The sequence below is a fragment of the Salvelinus sp. IW2-2015 genome, linkage group LG30 (genome assembly GCF_002910315.2).
Source record: "Salvelinus sp. IW2-2015 linkage group LG30, ASM291031v2, whole genome shotgun sequence".
Taxonomy (NCBI): domain Eukaryota; kingdom Metazoa; phylum Chordata; class Actinopteri; order Salmoniformes; family Salmonidae; genus Salvelinus; species Salvelinus sp. IW2-2015.
In genome coordinates this window covers 12,365,451-12,379,136 of record NC_036869.1, presented here as the reverse complement: position 1 = coordinate 12,379,136, position 13,686 = coordinate 12,365,451, and the positions used below count along the sequence as shown (strand labels likewise).

The 13,686-nt window shown below is 44.7% G+C and overlaps 1 protein-coding gene across 2 annotated transcripts in view; it reads left to right on the top strand.

Annotated features, from left to right (window-relative positions):
* The window catches only part of khdrbs3 (KH domain containing, RNA binding, signal transduction associated 3), a 248,543-nt gene that overhangs the window by 193,772 nt on the left and 41,085 nt on the right, over positions 1 to 13,686 (top strand). For both annotated transcript variants that reach the window (XM_023975210.2, XM_023975209.2), the window contains exons 4-6: positions 844 to 990; positions 3,661 to 3,803; positions 4,743 to 4,929. In XM_023975210.2, the coding sequence (XP_023830978.2) occupies positions 844 to 990; positions 3,661 to 3,803; positions 4,743 to 4,929 (477 nt within the window). The remainder of the gene's footprint in view (positions 1 to 843; positions 991 to 3,660; positions 3,804 to 4,742; positions 4,930 to 13,686) is intronic.

Genomic DNA, 13,686 nt, shown 5'->3' with positions numbered 1-13,686 from the left:
TGTGTGTGTGTGTGTGTGTGTGTTGCATGATTCCAGTGGAGAAGGAAGTTCTCAGTAGCTAGCAGAGTAGAGGAACATCACTAGAGAAGAGCAGGGTTTTGTTCAGATGAGGAAACTGGGGTGTCTATAAACCTCATATTGTTGTCTGTGCTGTAGTTTTACTTAGGGTTTGGCCCTTCAATTAACATACTGGCCTGTTTCTGTCTGGATGAGATAGCCCATTGGGATCTATGTTGGCCTATATCACCTATTTACACCATACTGTAGTATGTATTACATGTAGTATGTATTACATGTACAGTAAACAATGCTGCACTCCTTTGTGGCATTAGAGGTCTAATCAATATTGTGGTTGTCAAACAATAAAAAATGTAAAGTTAATCACAGGATTTGCTGTGTTTAATCGCCATTAACCACAAGTTCAGAATTTGCTCAAATTGAGCTATAATTTAAGATTTATTTATACAAAAAGCATACAATAATATTGATGTGTTGTTTTTGTCCAAAGTAACGGTTAGCATAGTTGTTTTTAGCTATATACAGTATATTTATTTGGATGTTTACAGTGTATTTTGAATGCTTTCAGACAATGCGATTCATCACAATTTAAAAAATGTGTGCACTTAAATTCGAGTTAACTGATTAACTCTGACAGTCCTAATTAAATTCAATAWTCCAGCCAAACAGATTAGCTGGATCAGTCTTGCTGATCCTGTGTGGATGATATAAACTGTGAGGAGTAACTGAGGTGACATTATAATAGACCGAGTTATAACACTTTGTGACAACTTCTGGTGTAAAGAGGGCTTTATTAATATACTTAATMGATTTTTGTTCCACCAGGAGGAAGAACTACGGAAGAGCGGAGAGGCCAAATATCAGCACCTGAACGAGGACCTCCATGTCCTCATAGAAGTGTTCGCTCCCCCTGCAGAGGCCTACAACAGGATGGGTCACGCACTGGAGGAGATCAAGAAGTTCCTCATACCAGTGCGTACTGACACCTACACACTCATTACTCTTACCCTGTTCTCTTACAACATATGAACAAAATAGAACAGCTAGCTAGTGATTTAACATTGGCTACTCTGCGTCTTTTGTCCAACATATGTCTAGACTATGTGCCTGTGTCCACACTGAACACCCAAATAGTACAGTTAAGCAATAAGGCCCGAGGAGGTGTGGTAAATGGCCAACATACCATGGCTTGTGGCTGTTCTTAGGCACGACGCAGCGAGGAGAGGCTGGATACTGCCCTTATTGCTATTTTAAACTGATTACCAACGTAATTAGAGCAGTAAAAATGAATGTTTTGTCATACCCATCGTATCCTTAAGCAATAAGGCACGAGGGGGTGTGGTATATGGCCAATATACCGCGGCTAAGGGCTGTCCTTAGGCACGACGCAACCCAACCTTAGCCACAAACTCCAGAGGTGCCTTATTGCTATTATAAACTGGTTACCAACATAATGATAACAGTAAAAAAAATGGTTTTGTCATACATGTGGTATACGGTCTCATATACTTCGGCTTTCAGCCGATCTGCATTCAGAGCTCGAACCACCCAGTTTATAATTAAGGTTATACCATAGTAATAAGTGGCAGAAGTCTAGTCTGGTCCAGTCCAGTCACAACCAGTCAGCCGGCTGAAGCAGCTGAATCAGTAACAGACTCTGGGTTGTCTGATTGGATGCACGCCCCTGTGAGGGAAGGCAAGTCATGGGGATAGCTGACTAAGCTGAATATCAGAGTAACATAGTCAGACWGGAAGCACTCAGCACAGCCTAACCCTCTCTGGAACTCCCATACATCAACCGCGATTACCTTCAGCATTAATCTGGACGACTGATATCCAATGACTATGAAGAATAGTAAACTCTACATCCCATGCTATTTTTGAAGGATAGTAGGATCTCTATCATCCATCCATTATGGAAGGATAGTAGGAGCTCCTACATCCCTGCTATGATGGAAGGAAGCAGGATCTCTACATCCCATGCTATGAATGGACAGGAATAGTAGATCCTCTACATCCCATGCTATTAGGAAGGATAGTAGGATCTCTACATCCCATCTATATGCAAGAAGAGGACCTACATCCATGCATTAGACGGAATGGAAGAAGCGAACTCTACATCCCATGCTATTATGGAAGGATAGTAGGATCTCTCCATCCCATGCTATTTATGGAAGACAGTAGGATCTCTACATCCCATGCATTATGGAAGGACAGGAGGATCTATAATCCCATGCTATTATGGAAGGATAGAGGATCTCTAATCCCATGCTATTATGAGAGGATAGTAGGATCTCTATATCCCATGCTATAAGGAGGATAGTAGGATCTCTACATCCCATGCTATTATGGAAGGATAGTAGGATCTCTACATCCCATGCATTATGGAAGAAGAGGACCTCAATCCCATGCATTATGGAAAGTAGAGGATCTCTATACCCATGCTATTATGGAAGGATGAGTGAGATCGCTAGATCTCACACTATTGATCTATGAAGGATAGTCAGCGAATCTCTACATCCCATGCTATTATGAGAAGAGTAGGATCTCTACATCCCATGCTATTATGGAAGGATAGTAGATCTCTACACCTCAGCCATAGGAAGAGAGGACTATTGATCTCGAAGAATAGTAGACACTACATCCATGCTATTATGGAAGGATAGTAGGATCTCTACATCCCATGCTATTATGGAAGAATAGTAGGAACTCTACATCCCAATGCTATTATGGAAGGACAGTAGGATCTCTACATCCCATGCTATATATGGAAGGATAGTAGGATCTCTCCATCCATGCTATTATGGAAGACAGTAGGATCTCTACATCCCATGCTATTATGGAAGGACAGTAGGATCTCTCACAATCCCATGCTATTATGGAAGAATAGTAGGATCTCTACATTCCTATGCTATTAGGAAGGATAGTAGGAACTCTACATCCCATGCATTAGGAAGGAAGTAATCTCACATCCCATGCAATGGAAGGATAGTAGGACTCTACATCCCATGCTATTATGTGTGATCTTTCCAGTCTCATTCTGAGCCATATTGATTATTTCCGGTCATTAATTACGTCTTAATTTCCCTCACAAAATAACAGTGATGTGTTGATACGGAGGAGACAGAAGACAATCGTCTCCATGGCAGTATGATTAAACGCTGATTTCCATATTAATTGCTACGTTCACTTGACAGCGAAGACGACGGTGTTCGACGATAAAGACACACACACACACAGAGATGACTATGGTGTGACGATTAAAAAAACAAATGGGTTCTCTGGGTTTATCAACGGGGATCAGAGTGTGTTGCTCTGCCTGGAGGAGCACGGTCACGGCAACACAACACACACACACACACACACACACACACACACACACACACCACACAACACACACACCACACACACACACACACACACACACACACCACACACACACACACACACACACACACCACACCAACACACACAACACACACACACACACACACACACACAACACACACCAACACACACACCCACCGGTTGGCAAGCACCGGTAAAGATACATAATAGATCCCCACAGGATTTGAACCCCGGAGATAAAGGACGTAATTTAATACGCTGTAATTAAAAGGGTGTGTGTGGGTGTGTGTGCAGGATTACAATGATGAGATCCGACAGGCGCAGCTGCAGGAGCTAACGTACCTGAATGGTGGCTCAGAGGATGCCAAGGTGCCAGCGGTGAGGGGCAAACTACCTGCAGCACGGGGTAGAGGGACACCTGCCCCAGGACCCATCAGGTACCTACTGCCAACCTGGGTGTGTGGGTGTGTGGGTGTGTGTGTGTGCATTCATTCATGTGTGTTGGTGTATGTATTCACTTTTGTGTTTGGTGTGGGGTAGGGGTTAGTGTGATGTTGATGAACACATGAAGCAATATCCTGATTTTCATAGACAGATACATAGACCCCATTCCAGAGATGCTATTCCAAATGGGAGAGTATTCTTAGACTAGGACTCATTCCCACAGCCTGAAATTCCTTCAATTCACTTATTACCATAACTAAAATGAATGACAAAATTACAGAGCATACATAAGTGTCTGCGTTTTAGTACATTCAATTCAAAACTCTGCTTTGTAATACCAATGGGGGGAAAATACACTATCRGGCCCAAACGATACACAATACAAAGTTGAGAACTATTGAAATTCGAATACATTTTTGTATGTAACTGTCCTGCTGTACTCTCTTTAAGATGTAACTCCCCAGAAAACGTCAAATAATACTCAAATAGTCATTTCCATTAGAATATGTCATAGCATGCGTGTTGCGTGGCTCTTAGACTCTCAAATGAAATGCAGAGTATGTTTGTTGCTTGTGCTTGTGAAAGCTTTCTCAATTAGATAAAGAGATGTTTGTGTTGCTCTGAGAGGGAATATAATTGGATCTATTTTAAATTAGACAGTAATTAGCATGTAGCATGCCTAATATGAGTGAGATAAGAAAAAAMACCTTTAGGCAGTGAGGTTTACAGTAAGTCAGATACATAAACCACATATTCACTAACAATAATGTGATTGTTTAATTCAGTATATGTCTGAATTGCATAGGTATCTTGGTGACAGTCTCTTGGTCCACTTAAGCCATAGGGCTGTGGTCAAAAACATTGCACTATATAGGGAATAGGGTGCCATTTGAGACGAAGCCTACAATTGTACCCTGCTTGTCCTGTGGTAGGAGTCGAGGAGGTGTGCCCCCTCCCCACGCAGCCGTCCCCCGTGGAGCAGCACCGAGAGGGGCACCCCCCAGCCGGGTACCATCCGCCCGAGGGAGGGGCGTGCCAGCACCAAGAGCACGAGGGGCTCCCCTATCCGCGGGGTACAGACCACCACCACCCGTAGCACAGGACACATATGGGGAATATGTGAGTATTTACACSATAAGAAGGACATGTGTTTTCATATATGTACGCTGGCACACGCACGGACGCACACACACATATACACACACATTGTGTCTGTATACAGGTGTCCTCTTGGTAATATCAAAACTGAGAGGGGATTTCACAGGTAGCTGTTATGCTATGCTAGTTTACCTGTCCGGTCTGGAGGGAGCCCTGTTGAAATATGAACATCTGGCAGAGACACTGTATATTAAACCCAGAGTCAGACCCCTTTGTACACATGCCAAGGAGGACTCCCTCCTTCCTTCTACCTCCCACCTTACTGTCACAGCAGGTCCTCAGGGACGCTGCACCAACCCAGCATATTTAGCAGAGAGGGGTAAGGTAGAATAGAAGGGGGAGGGGAGGAGCAGAGGAGGGGGAGGAGAGGATGAGAGGAGGAGAGTAGGTTGCCTCTGTTGGATGAGTTTCCTGCCAGACCATAGCTAACCACATCTGACAGGTTTATATGGAGGTCTGCAGTTAGAATGGGTGGAGGTCGTAGAGAACAAATGGTAGAGAGCCACGACTGAACCAGCTGCTTGACATCATTGTCACAGTGGTAAACAGGCTCCCCAGACGCACGCACGCACACACACACAAACACACAAACACACCTGGGGATCTGGGAGGGAGAGCACCWCAGACATCTGGCTGATGATCAATCTTCACCATATCGCTGTGAATTACAGACTGAATGAGCTCCACTACTCTCCGTCGTCTGAGAGGGCTGGTACTACACACACCTACTGTTTTGTTGTTGTTGTCATTGAGCGATGCTCACAAATAGACTCTAGTAGTTTTCTATGAAATGACTGCTGAGGAGGAGATGTATTTCTTTCTCATACTTCCTGTCTCATTCTTCCAGTTTTCACCTTGTCTACAGACAGTCTGGCTCAGCCCAAGGGCTTGAAGCCATGTTTTGTTTATCCAGCATGTTTTAGAGAAGTTAACATTACAATATATCACCTACTGCAGGGGTCTCTAATTACATTCAGCCACGGGCCGATTTTTTCTTGAGCGGATGGTTAGGGGGCCGGGAGATATTAATACATAATTTGTACACTGCAGACTGACCTCAAGAAGCCCAAGCAGATGTAGTATTTGACAGAATAATTTCAAACCTTGATTACKTTGTGATACGATCACATATACCTCTCTGTGTATTAGGGATGTTTATCTCTCCTTACCAGCACAATATCTAGATACATGGGCTCCCACACGATACAGGAATGATACTTCTAGTTTAAAACGATTTGGTACGATATGATTAGTGGAACGAATCGATGAGATTCGGTTCAATGCGATATGATTCAATGCACTGACAGTTGTTGCATGAACACGTTCATTTTCCATTCTGAATGAATATCTGATGGTGGTGGAGCTCAGGTGCTGGATCTGTCTGAGCTGAGTGGCACTGTGTGTGTTGTGTGTGTGTGTGTGTGTGTGTGTGTGTGTGTGTTGTGTGTGTGTGTGTGTGTGTGTGTGTGTGTGTGTGTGTGTGTGTGTGTGTGTGTGTGTGTGTGTGTGTGTGTGTGTGTTGTGTGTGTGTGGGTGAGGTGAGGTGAGGTGAGGTGAGGGGTGAGGTGAGCCATAGGGTAGACTAAGCATCTACCACTATCAGATTAGGGGGGGGCAATTTGTTTTTGTCCCCCCACTTTTTATCTGAAGTCCTCATTAACCACTGATTAACTTGTCATGTAGCAGATGAACATATATTGAGCTAGTTATATGTCAATATTTATCTTTAGAAATTAGCTATTACATTCACAGCCAAGTGATATAACACAGCTTTGGATTTCAAAGCCGTCTCAAAAGCGAATGGTTTTGATTGTTTGTAATTTGAAGGACAAGAGCTGCTCTCTTCTCTCATTCTGACCAGTGCATCTGGCAAAAATGATTGCGGTTCTTTTTATGAAAGTACACCATGACCCTGTTAATGTAAAAATGACCAAATGACTGTTTAAAAAGCAGAACTACCAAAAATATTTAGCATATTGAATCTGCCAATCGAAAGCCCCAATCAGCAATTAAATGTGCAATCAGCAAGATGTGAGTTGTGTTCACTCAGGTAGCCTACACTACTTTGGTTGTCCCTCAATTAATAAAGCCTATGATTTATCATTGCGAAAGCCATTTTACAAACATCTGAATGCTGAAGGTGGCACGTAGATGTAGCCTACCAGTATTAGATCAAGGATAGGGTAGACCTGCCTCTCGTTGGCGRGAGCAGCTGCGTCTCCCACACTCTGCACACAGTTGTTATGACAATGTCATATGCAGTTACATGCATAAAGTTTGATAGGCTGAAGGACGAATCGATTCAGTCAGGAAAGATTATAGGTATTTTCTGAATGAGCCATAAAAAAAATATATGAGAAAAAAAACATTTTAATTGGTCTTCTTACCGATGCATGCTTCATTTGAAACGGTTTGGGGTCCCGCGGACCGACGCCCTCCGACCCTAAACATTTGAACTATTTATGCATGGGAATACTTGGTAACAGATTTCCCAAATTAAAATCACTTAGAAAAAAGGAAAATATTAAATGTACAGTTGAAGTCAGAAGTTTACATACACTTAGGTTGGAGTCGTTAAAACTCGTTTTTCAACCACTCCACAAATATCTTGTTAGCAAACTATCGTTTTGGCAAGTCGATTAGGACATCAACTTTGTGCAGGACACAAGTAATTTTCCCAACAATTGTTTACAGACAGATTATTTCACTTATAATTGTATCACAATTCCAGTGGGTCAGACGTTTACATACACTAAGTGCCTTTAAACAGCTTGGAAAATTCCAGAAAATTATGTCATGGCTTTAGAAGCTTCTGATAGGCTAATTGACATCATTTGAGTCAATAGGAGGTGTATCTGTGGATGTATTTCAAGGCCTACCTTCAAACTCAGTGCCTTTTTGCTTAACATTTTAAAAATATATATATTTCACCTTTATTTATTATTATTATTATTTCTCATTTACAACTGCGACCTGGCCAAGATAAAGCAATGCAGTGCGACACAAACAACAAACACAGAGTTACACATGGTATAAACAAACATGCAGTCAATAATACAATGGAAAAGGTCTATATGCAGTGTGTACAAATGAGGGAGGATAAGGGAGGTGAGGCAATAAATAGGCCATAGTTGTGAAATAATTACAATATAGCAATTAAACACTGGAGTGATAGATGTGCAGAAGATGAGTGTGCAAGTAGAGATAATGGAGTACAAAGGAGCAAAGTAAATAAAATAAATAACAGTATGGGGGATGAGGTAGTTGGATGGGCTATTTACAGATGGGCTATGTACAGGTGCAGTGAGCTGCTCTGACAGCTGGTGCTTAAAGTTAGTGAGGGAGATATGAGTCTCCAGCTTCAGACATCATGGGAAAATCAAAAGAAATCAGCCAAGACTTCAGAAGAAAATGTAGACCTCCACAAGTCTGGTTCATCCTTGGGAGCAATTTCCAAATGCCTGAAGGTACCACCTTCATCTGTACAAACAATAGTACGCAAGTATGAGACCACGCAGCCATCATACCGCTCAGGAAGGAGACGCGTTCTGTCTCTTAGAGATGAACGTACTTTGGTGCGAAAAGTGCAAATCAATCCCAGAACAACAGCAAAGGACCTTGTGAAGATGCTGGAGGAAACAGGTACAAAATAATCTATCTCCACAGTAAAACGAGTCCTATATCGACATAACCTGAAAGGCCGCTCAGCAAGGAAGAAGCCACTGCTCCAAAACCGCCATAAAAAAGCCAGACTACGGTTTGCAACTGCACATGGGAACAAAGATTGTACTTTTTGGAGAAATGTCCTCTGGTCTGATGAAACAAAAATAGAACTGTTTGGCCATAATGACCATCATTATGTTTGGACGAAAAAGGGGGAGGCTTGCAAACCGAAGAACACCATCCCAAGCGTGAAGCACGGGGGTGGCAGAATCATGTTGTGGGGGTGCTTTGCTGCAGGAGGGGCTGGTGCACTTCACAAAATAGATGGCATCATGAGGGGGGGAAATTATGTGGATATATTGAAGCAACATCTCAAGACATCAGTCAGGAAGTTAAAGCTTGGTCACAAATGGGTCTTCTAAATGGACAATGACCCCAAGCATACTTCCAAAGTTGTGGCAACATGGCTTAAGGACAACAAAGTCAAGGTATTGGAGTGGCCATCACAAAGCCCTGACCTCAATCCTATAGAATATTTGTGGGCAGAACTGAAAAAGCGTGTGTGAGCAAGGAGGCCTACAAARCTGACTCAGTTACACCAGCTCTGTCAGGAGGAATGGGCCAAAATTCACCCAACTTATTGTGGGAAGCTTGTGGAAGGCTACCCAAAACGTTTAACCCAAGTTAAACAATTTAAAGGCAATGCTACCAAATACTAATTGAGTGTATGTAAACTTCTGACTTCAATTGTATATTTTTTTTGAAAAAGGCACACATTTTTCCCCCGTGGGTCACCTATTGGGGAACCCTGACGTACTGTATGGAGCATTCTGGAGTTACAACGTTTTTGTTTTGGTGATTCAATTACTTTCAGAATTCAGTGGCTTTACTATGCTGAATCATTCCCTCTATCTTATATCAGTGATTTGATAAGAACAGTAAGTAGTGATATCAGATTATTGGGGAATCTAATTTGTATAAAACAAAATTATAAATGATATTATTTGCCTTGCTGTCTGAGGCTGATTACACAATAAAGTAATTGCATCAGAATCTCATTCCATATATTTCATATGCCACACACWWACACARGCACCCACACAAACACACACGTGCACGCACGCACGCTCATAAGGCCGTAAGGAACCTGCTCCCGACCTGCCTGTCAGCCCATTGGAGAGGAATTAGTAGTAATACGATTGTGATTATTCTGCCTGCTACCAATTTCTTACCATTCACAAGGAATCAGAAACACTTGTCATTTCAATTTGGACTGATATTGAGAAAGGTGTAGATGAAGAATGTGAGGAGACGGACAGTGAAGGGTTTATGTGGTGTAAGGAGACGGTGGAGTGAAGGGAGAGACAGAGACAGAGAGTGGAGAGCTTTCTTGTTAAACCGTAGTGACAGTGAAGTCATTCCCAGGGTGATGCCTGGTGACGGAAATACTGCTACAAGCTCATAGCTCATACTGTCTTCATGAGTTATCGTTTATTTCCTGTCCATAATCTATGGTGCAGGCCTCAGTCACATCACAGGCCTCGAACTCAAACACATGAGTTCCATCTGAGAGCAGATAGTGTCTGCATTCCTATGGGTCCACAAAATGGCGCACTACATATGGGATAGGGGCTATTTGGGACATTAGTAGTGTCTCGTGTTAAGCAGAAGAACACATTCAGAGCCTTCAGGAAGTATTCACACCCCTTGACTTTTTCCACATTTTGTTGTGTTACAGCCTGAATTTAAAATGTATTAAATTGAGATTGTGTGTCACTCATCTACACACAATACCCCACAATGTCAAAGTGGAGTTATGTTTTTAGAAATGTTTACAAATAAATAAATAAAAATGTATTCGAGTCAATCAGTATTCAACCCTTTTGTTATTGCAAGCTTAAATAAGTTCAGGAATAAAAATGTGCTTATCAAGTCACATAATAAGTTGCATGTACTCACTCTGTGTGCAATAATATTGTTTAACATGATTTTAAAATGACTACASTATCTCTGTACCTCACACTGTCACGGAGCTAGGAGTGGTGGGTGCGGAGACAGGCGCAGAGAGCAGAGGATTTTGGGTTTTCTTAATTTATTCCGGACAGAACAAGGTCACGCCAAATAACTATAGGCGACAAATACTGACCTACCCAAAACAGGACACAAAAACAGTCCAACAAAATAACAAACGCAACCATCTACACACAGAACAGAAAATAAGCCCGCACATCCTGCAGAAACCTACCCAAATCCTGGTTCACTCTCTCCACCTGCCCATTACTCTCAGGGTGGAAACCCGAGGTCAGGCTGACCGAGAACCCCAGACGCTCCATAAACGCCCTCCAAACTCGGGACGTGAACTGGAGACCCKGATCAGAAACGATGTCCTCAGGCACCCCGTAGTGCCGGAAGACGTGGGTAAACAGGGCCTCCGCAGTCTGTAGGGCCGTAGGGAGACCMGGCAACGGGAGGAGACGGCAGGACTTAGAAAACCGATCCACAACGACCAGGATCGTAGTGTTCCCCTGAGACGGGGGAAGGTCGGTGAGAAAATCCACCGACAGATGCGACCACGGCCGTTGTGGAACGGGGAGGGGCAGTAACTTCCCCCTAGGCAGGTGTCTAGGAGCCTTACTCTGAGCGCACACCGAACAGGAGGAAACATAAAACCTCACGTCCTTTACCAACGTGGGCCACCAGTACCTCCCCCTAAGACCCCGCACTGTCCTCTTAATACCTGGATGACCCGAAGAGGGTAGCTTAAGGGCCCATCGAATCAATTGGTCACGAACACCAAGCGGCACGTACTGAAGACCCGCTGGACACTGTGGGGGCGCAGGTTCCAACCGTAACGCCCACTCGATGTACGCGTCCACCTCCCATACCACCGGTGCCACCAGACACYAAGCTGGAAGGATGGGAGTAGGGTCGATGGACCGCTCCTCGGTGTCATAGAGACAGAACAGCGCGTCGGCCTTAGTGTTAAGGGAACCTGGTCTATAGGAGATGGTGAACCTAAATCTGGTAAAAAACATGGCCCACCTTGCCTGACGAGGATTCAGTCTCCTCACTGCCCGGATATACTCCAGATTARGGTGGTCAGTCCAGATGAGGAAAGGGTGCTTAGCCCCCTCAAGCCAGTGTCTCCACACCTTCAGAGCTTTGACCACAGCTAACAACTCCCGGTTCCCCATGTCATAGTTTCGCTCCACCGGACCGAGCTTCCTTGAAAAGAACGCGCAGGGGCTGAGCTTCGGTGGCGTGCCTGAGCGCTGTGATAGCACGGCTCCAACCCCAGCCTCGGACGCGTCCACCTCCACTATGAACGCCAAAGAGGGGTCCGGATGAGCCAACACGGGAGCGTCGGTAAACAGTGACTTCAGACGACAAAAGGCTCTGTTCGCCTCCGCGGACCACCGTAACCGCGCCGGCCCCCCCTTCAGCAGTGAGGTAATGGCAGCCGCCACCTGGCCAAAACCCAGTCGTATTGACATGTCTATGAGCTCGTCGAGTGAGAGGGCGGCGTCCCGACAAGCTAGCTCCCTGCGGACGTCCTCCCGGAGGCTACACCGGTAGTGGTCCATTAGGGCCCTGTCGTTCCACCCCGCTCCAGCGGCCAAGGTCCGGAACTCCAGCGCGAAGTRCTGCGCACTCCTCGTCTCCTGCCTAAGGTGGAACAGCCGTTCCCTCGCAGCTCGACCCTCTGGTGCGTGGTCGAACACGGCCCGGAACCGGCGGGTGAACTCTGGGTAGTGGTCCCTTGCAGAGTCCGGACTATTCCAGACCGCGTTGGCCCACTCCAGGGTTCTACCCGTCAGACAGGAGACGTGGATGCTCACGCTCTCCTCACCAGAGGGAGTTGGGCGAACGGTAGCCAGGTATAGCTCTAGCTGGAGCAAAAGTCCCTTGCACCCAGCCGCCGCTCCATCGTACTCCCTGGGGGGCGCGAGACGAAGAGCGCTGGATCCGGACGCCGCCGGAGGTGTCGTTTTAGTTGACGAAGGAGGCGCTGGAGGCGAGGTAGGCAGACCACTCCTCTCCAATCTTTCCCATGGCCGTGTGATGAAGGACACGCTCCTCTATAGATGGGAGAGGGGTTGCAGCTGCTCCTGCTGACTCCATGCTTAGGGTGCGGGCTTCTGTCACGGAGCTAGGAGTGGTGGGTGCGGAGTCAGGCGCAGAGAGCAGAGGAGTGGTCTGCCTACCTTGGCCACTGCACAAAAACCAGGGAGGTTTTCCAATGGTTCGCAAAGAAGGGCACGTATTAAAAACAGCAGACGTTGAATATTCCTTTAAGCATCAAATTGTATTTGTCACATGCTTCGGTAAACAGGAGGTGTAGACTAGCAGTGAAACGTTTACTTACGTTTACTTTCCAACAATGAATACTTTCCAACTCAGTTMCCGGAGACGAAGGAAACTGTCCAGGGATTTTACCATGAGGCCAATGGTAACTTTAAAATAGATACAGAGTTTAATTGCTTTCATAAGAGATAACATTTATGTTAGTATTACTCCACAATACAAACATAAATGACAYAGTGAAAAGAAGGAAGCCTTTACAGAATGAAAATATGCCAAAACATGCATCCTGTTTGCAACAAGGCACTTAAGTAACACTTAGAAATMAACTTTCTGTCCTGAATACAAAGCGTTACAAATGTTTGGGGCAAATCCAACACAACACATCACTGTGTACCACTCTTCATATTTTCAAGCATGGTGGTGGCCGCATCATGTATGGGTATGCTTGTCATCGGCAAGGACTAGAGAGTTTTTTAGGATAAGAATCCTAGAGGAAAACATGGTTCAATCTTCTTTCCAACAGACACTAGGAGCCAAGTTCACCTTTCAGCAGGACAATTACCTAAAACACAAGGCCAAATATACACTGGAGTTGCTTACCAAGACAACATTGAATGTTCCTGAGTGGCCTAGTTACAGTTTTGACTTAAAATTGTGCTTAATTTGAGCCGAATCCTGCAGGAACAGAATCCGGCACCTCTCCGTTTTGGACTGTTTTGTTCCGGAACCTATTTGGCCGGATCCGGTGCC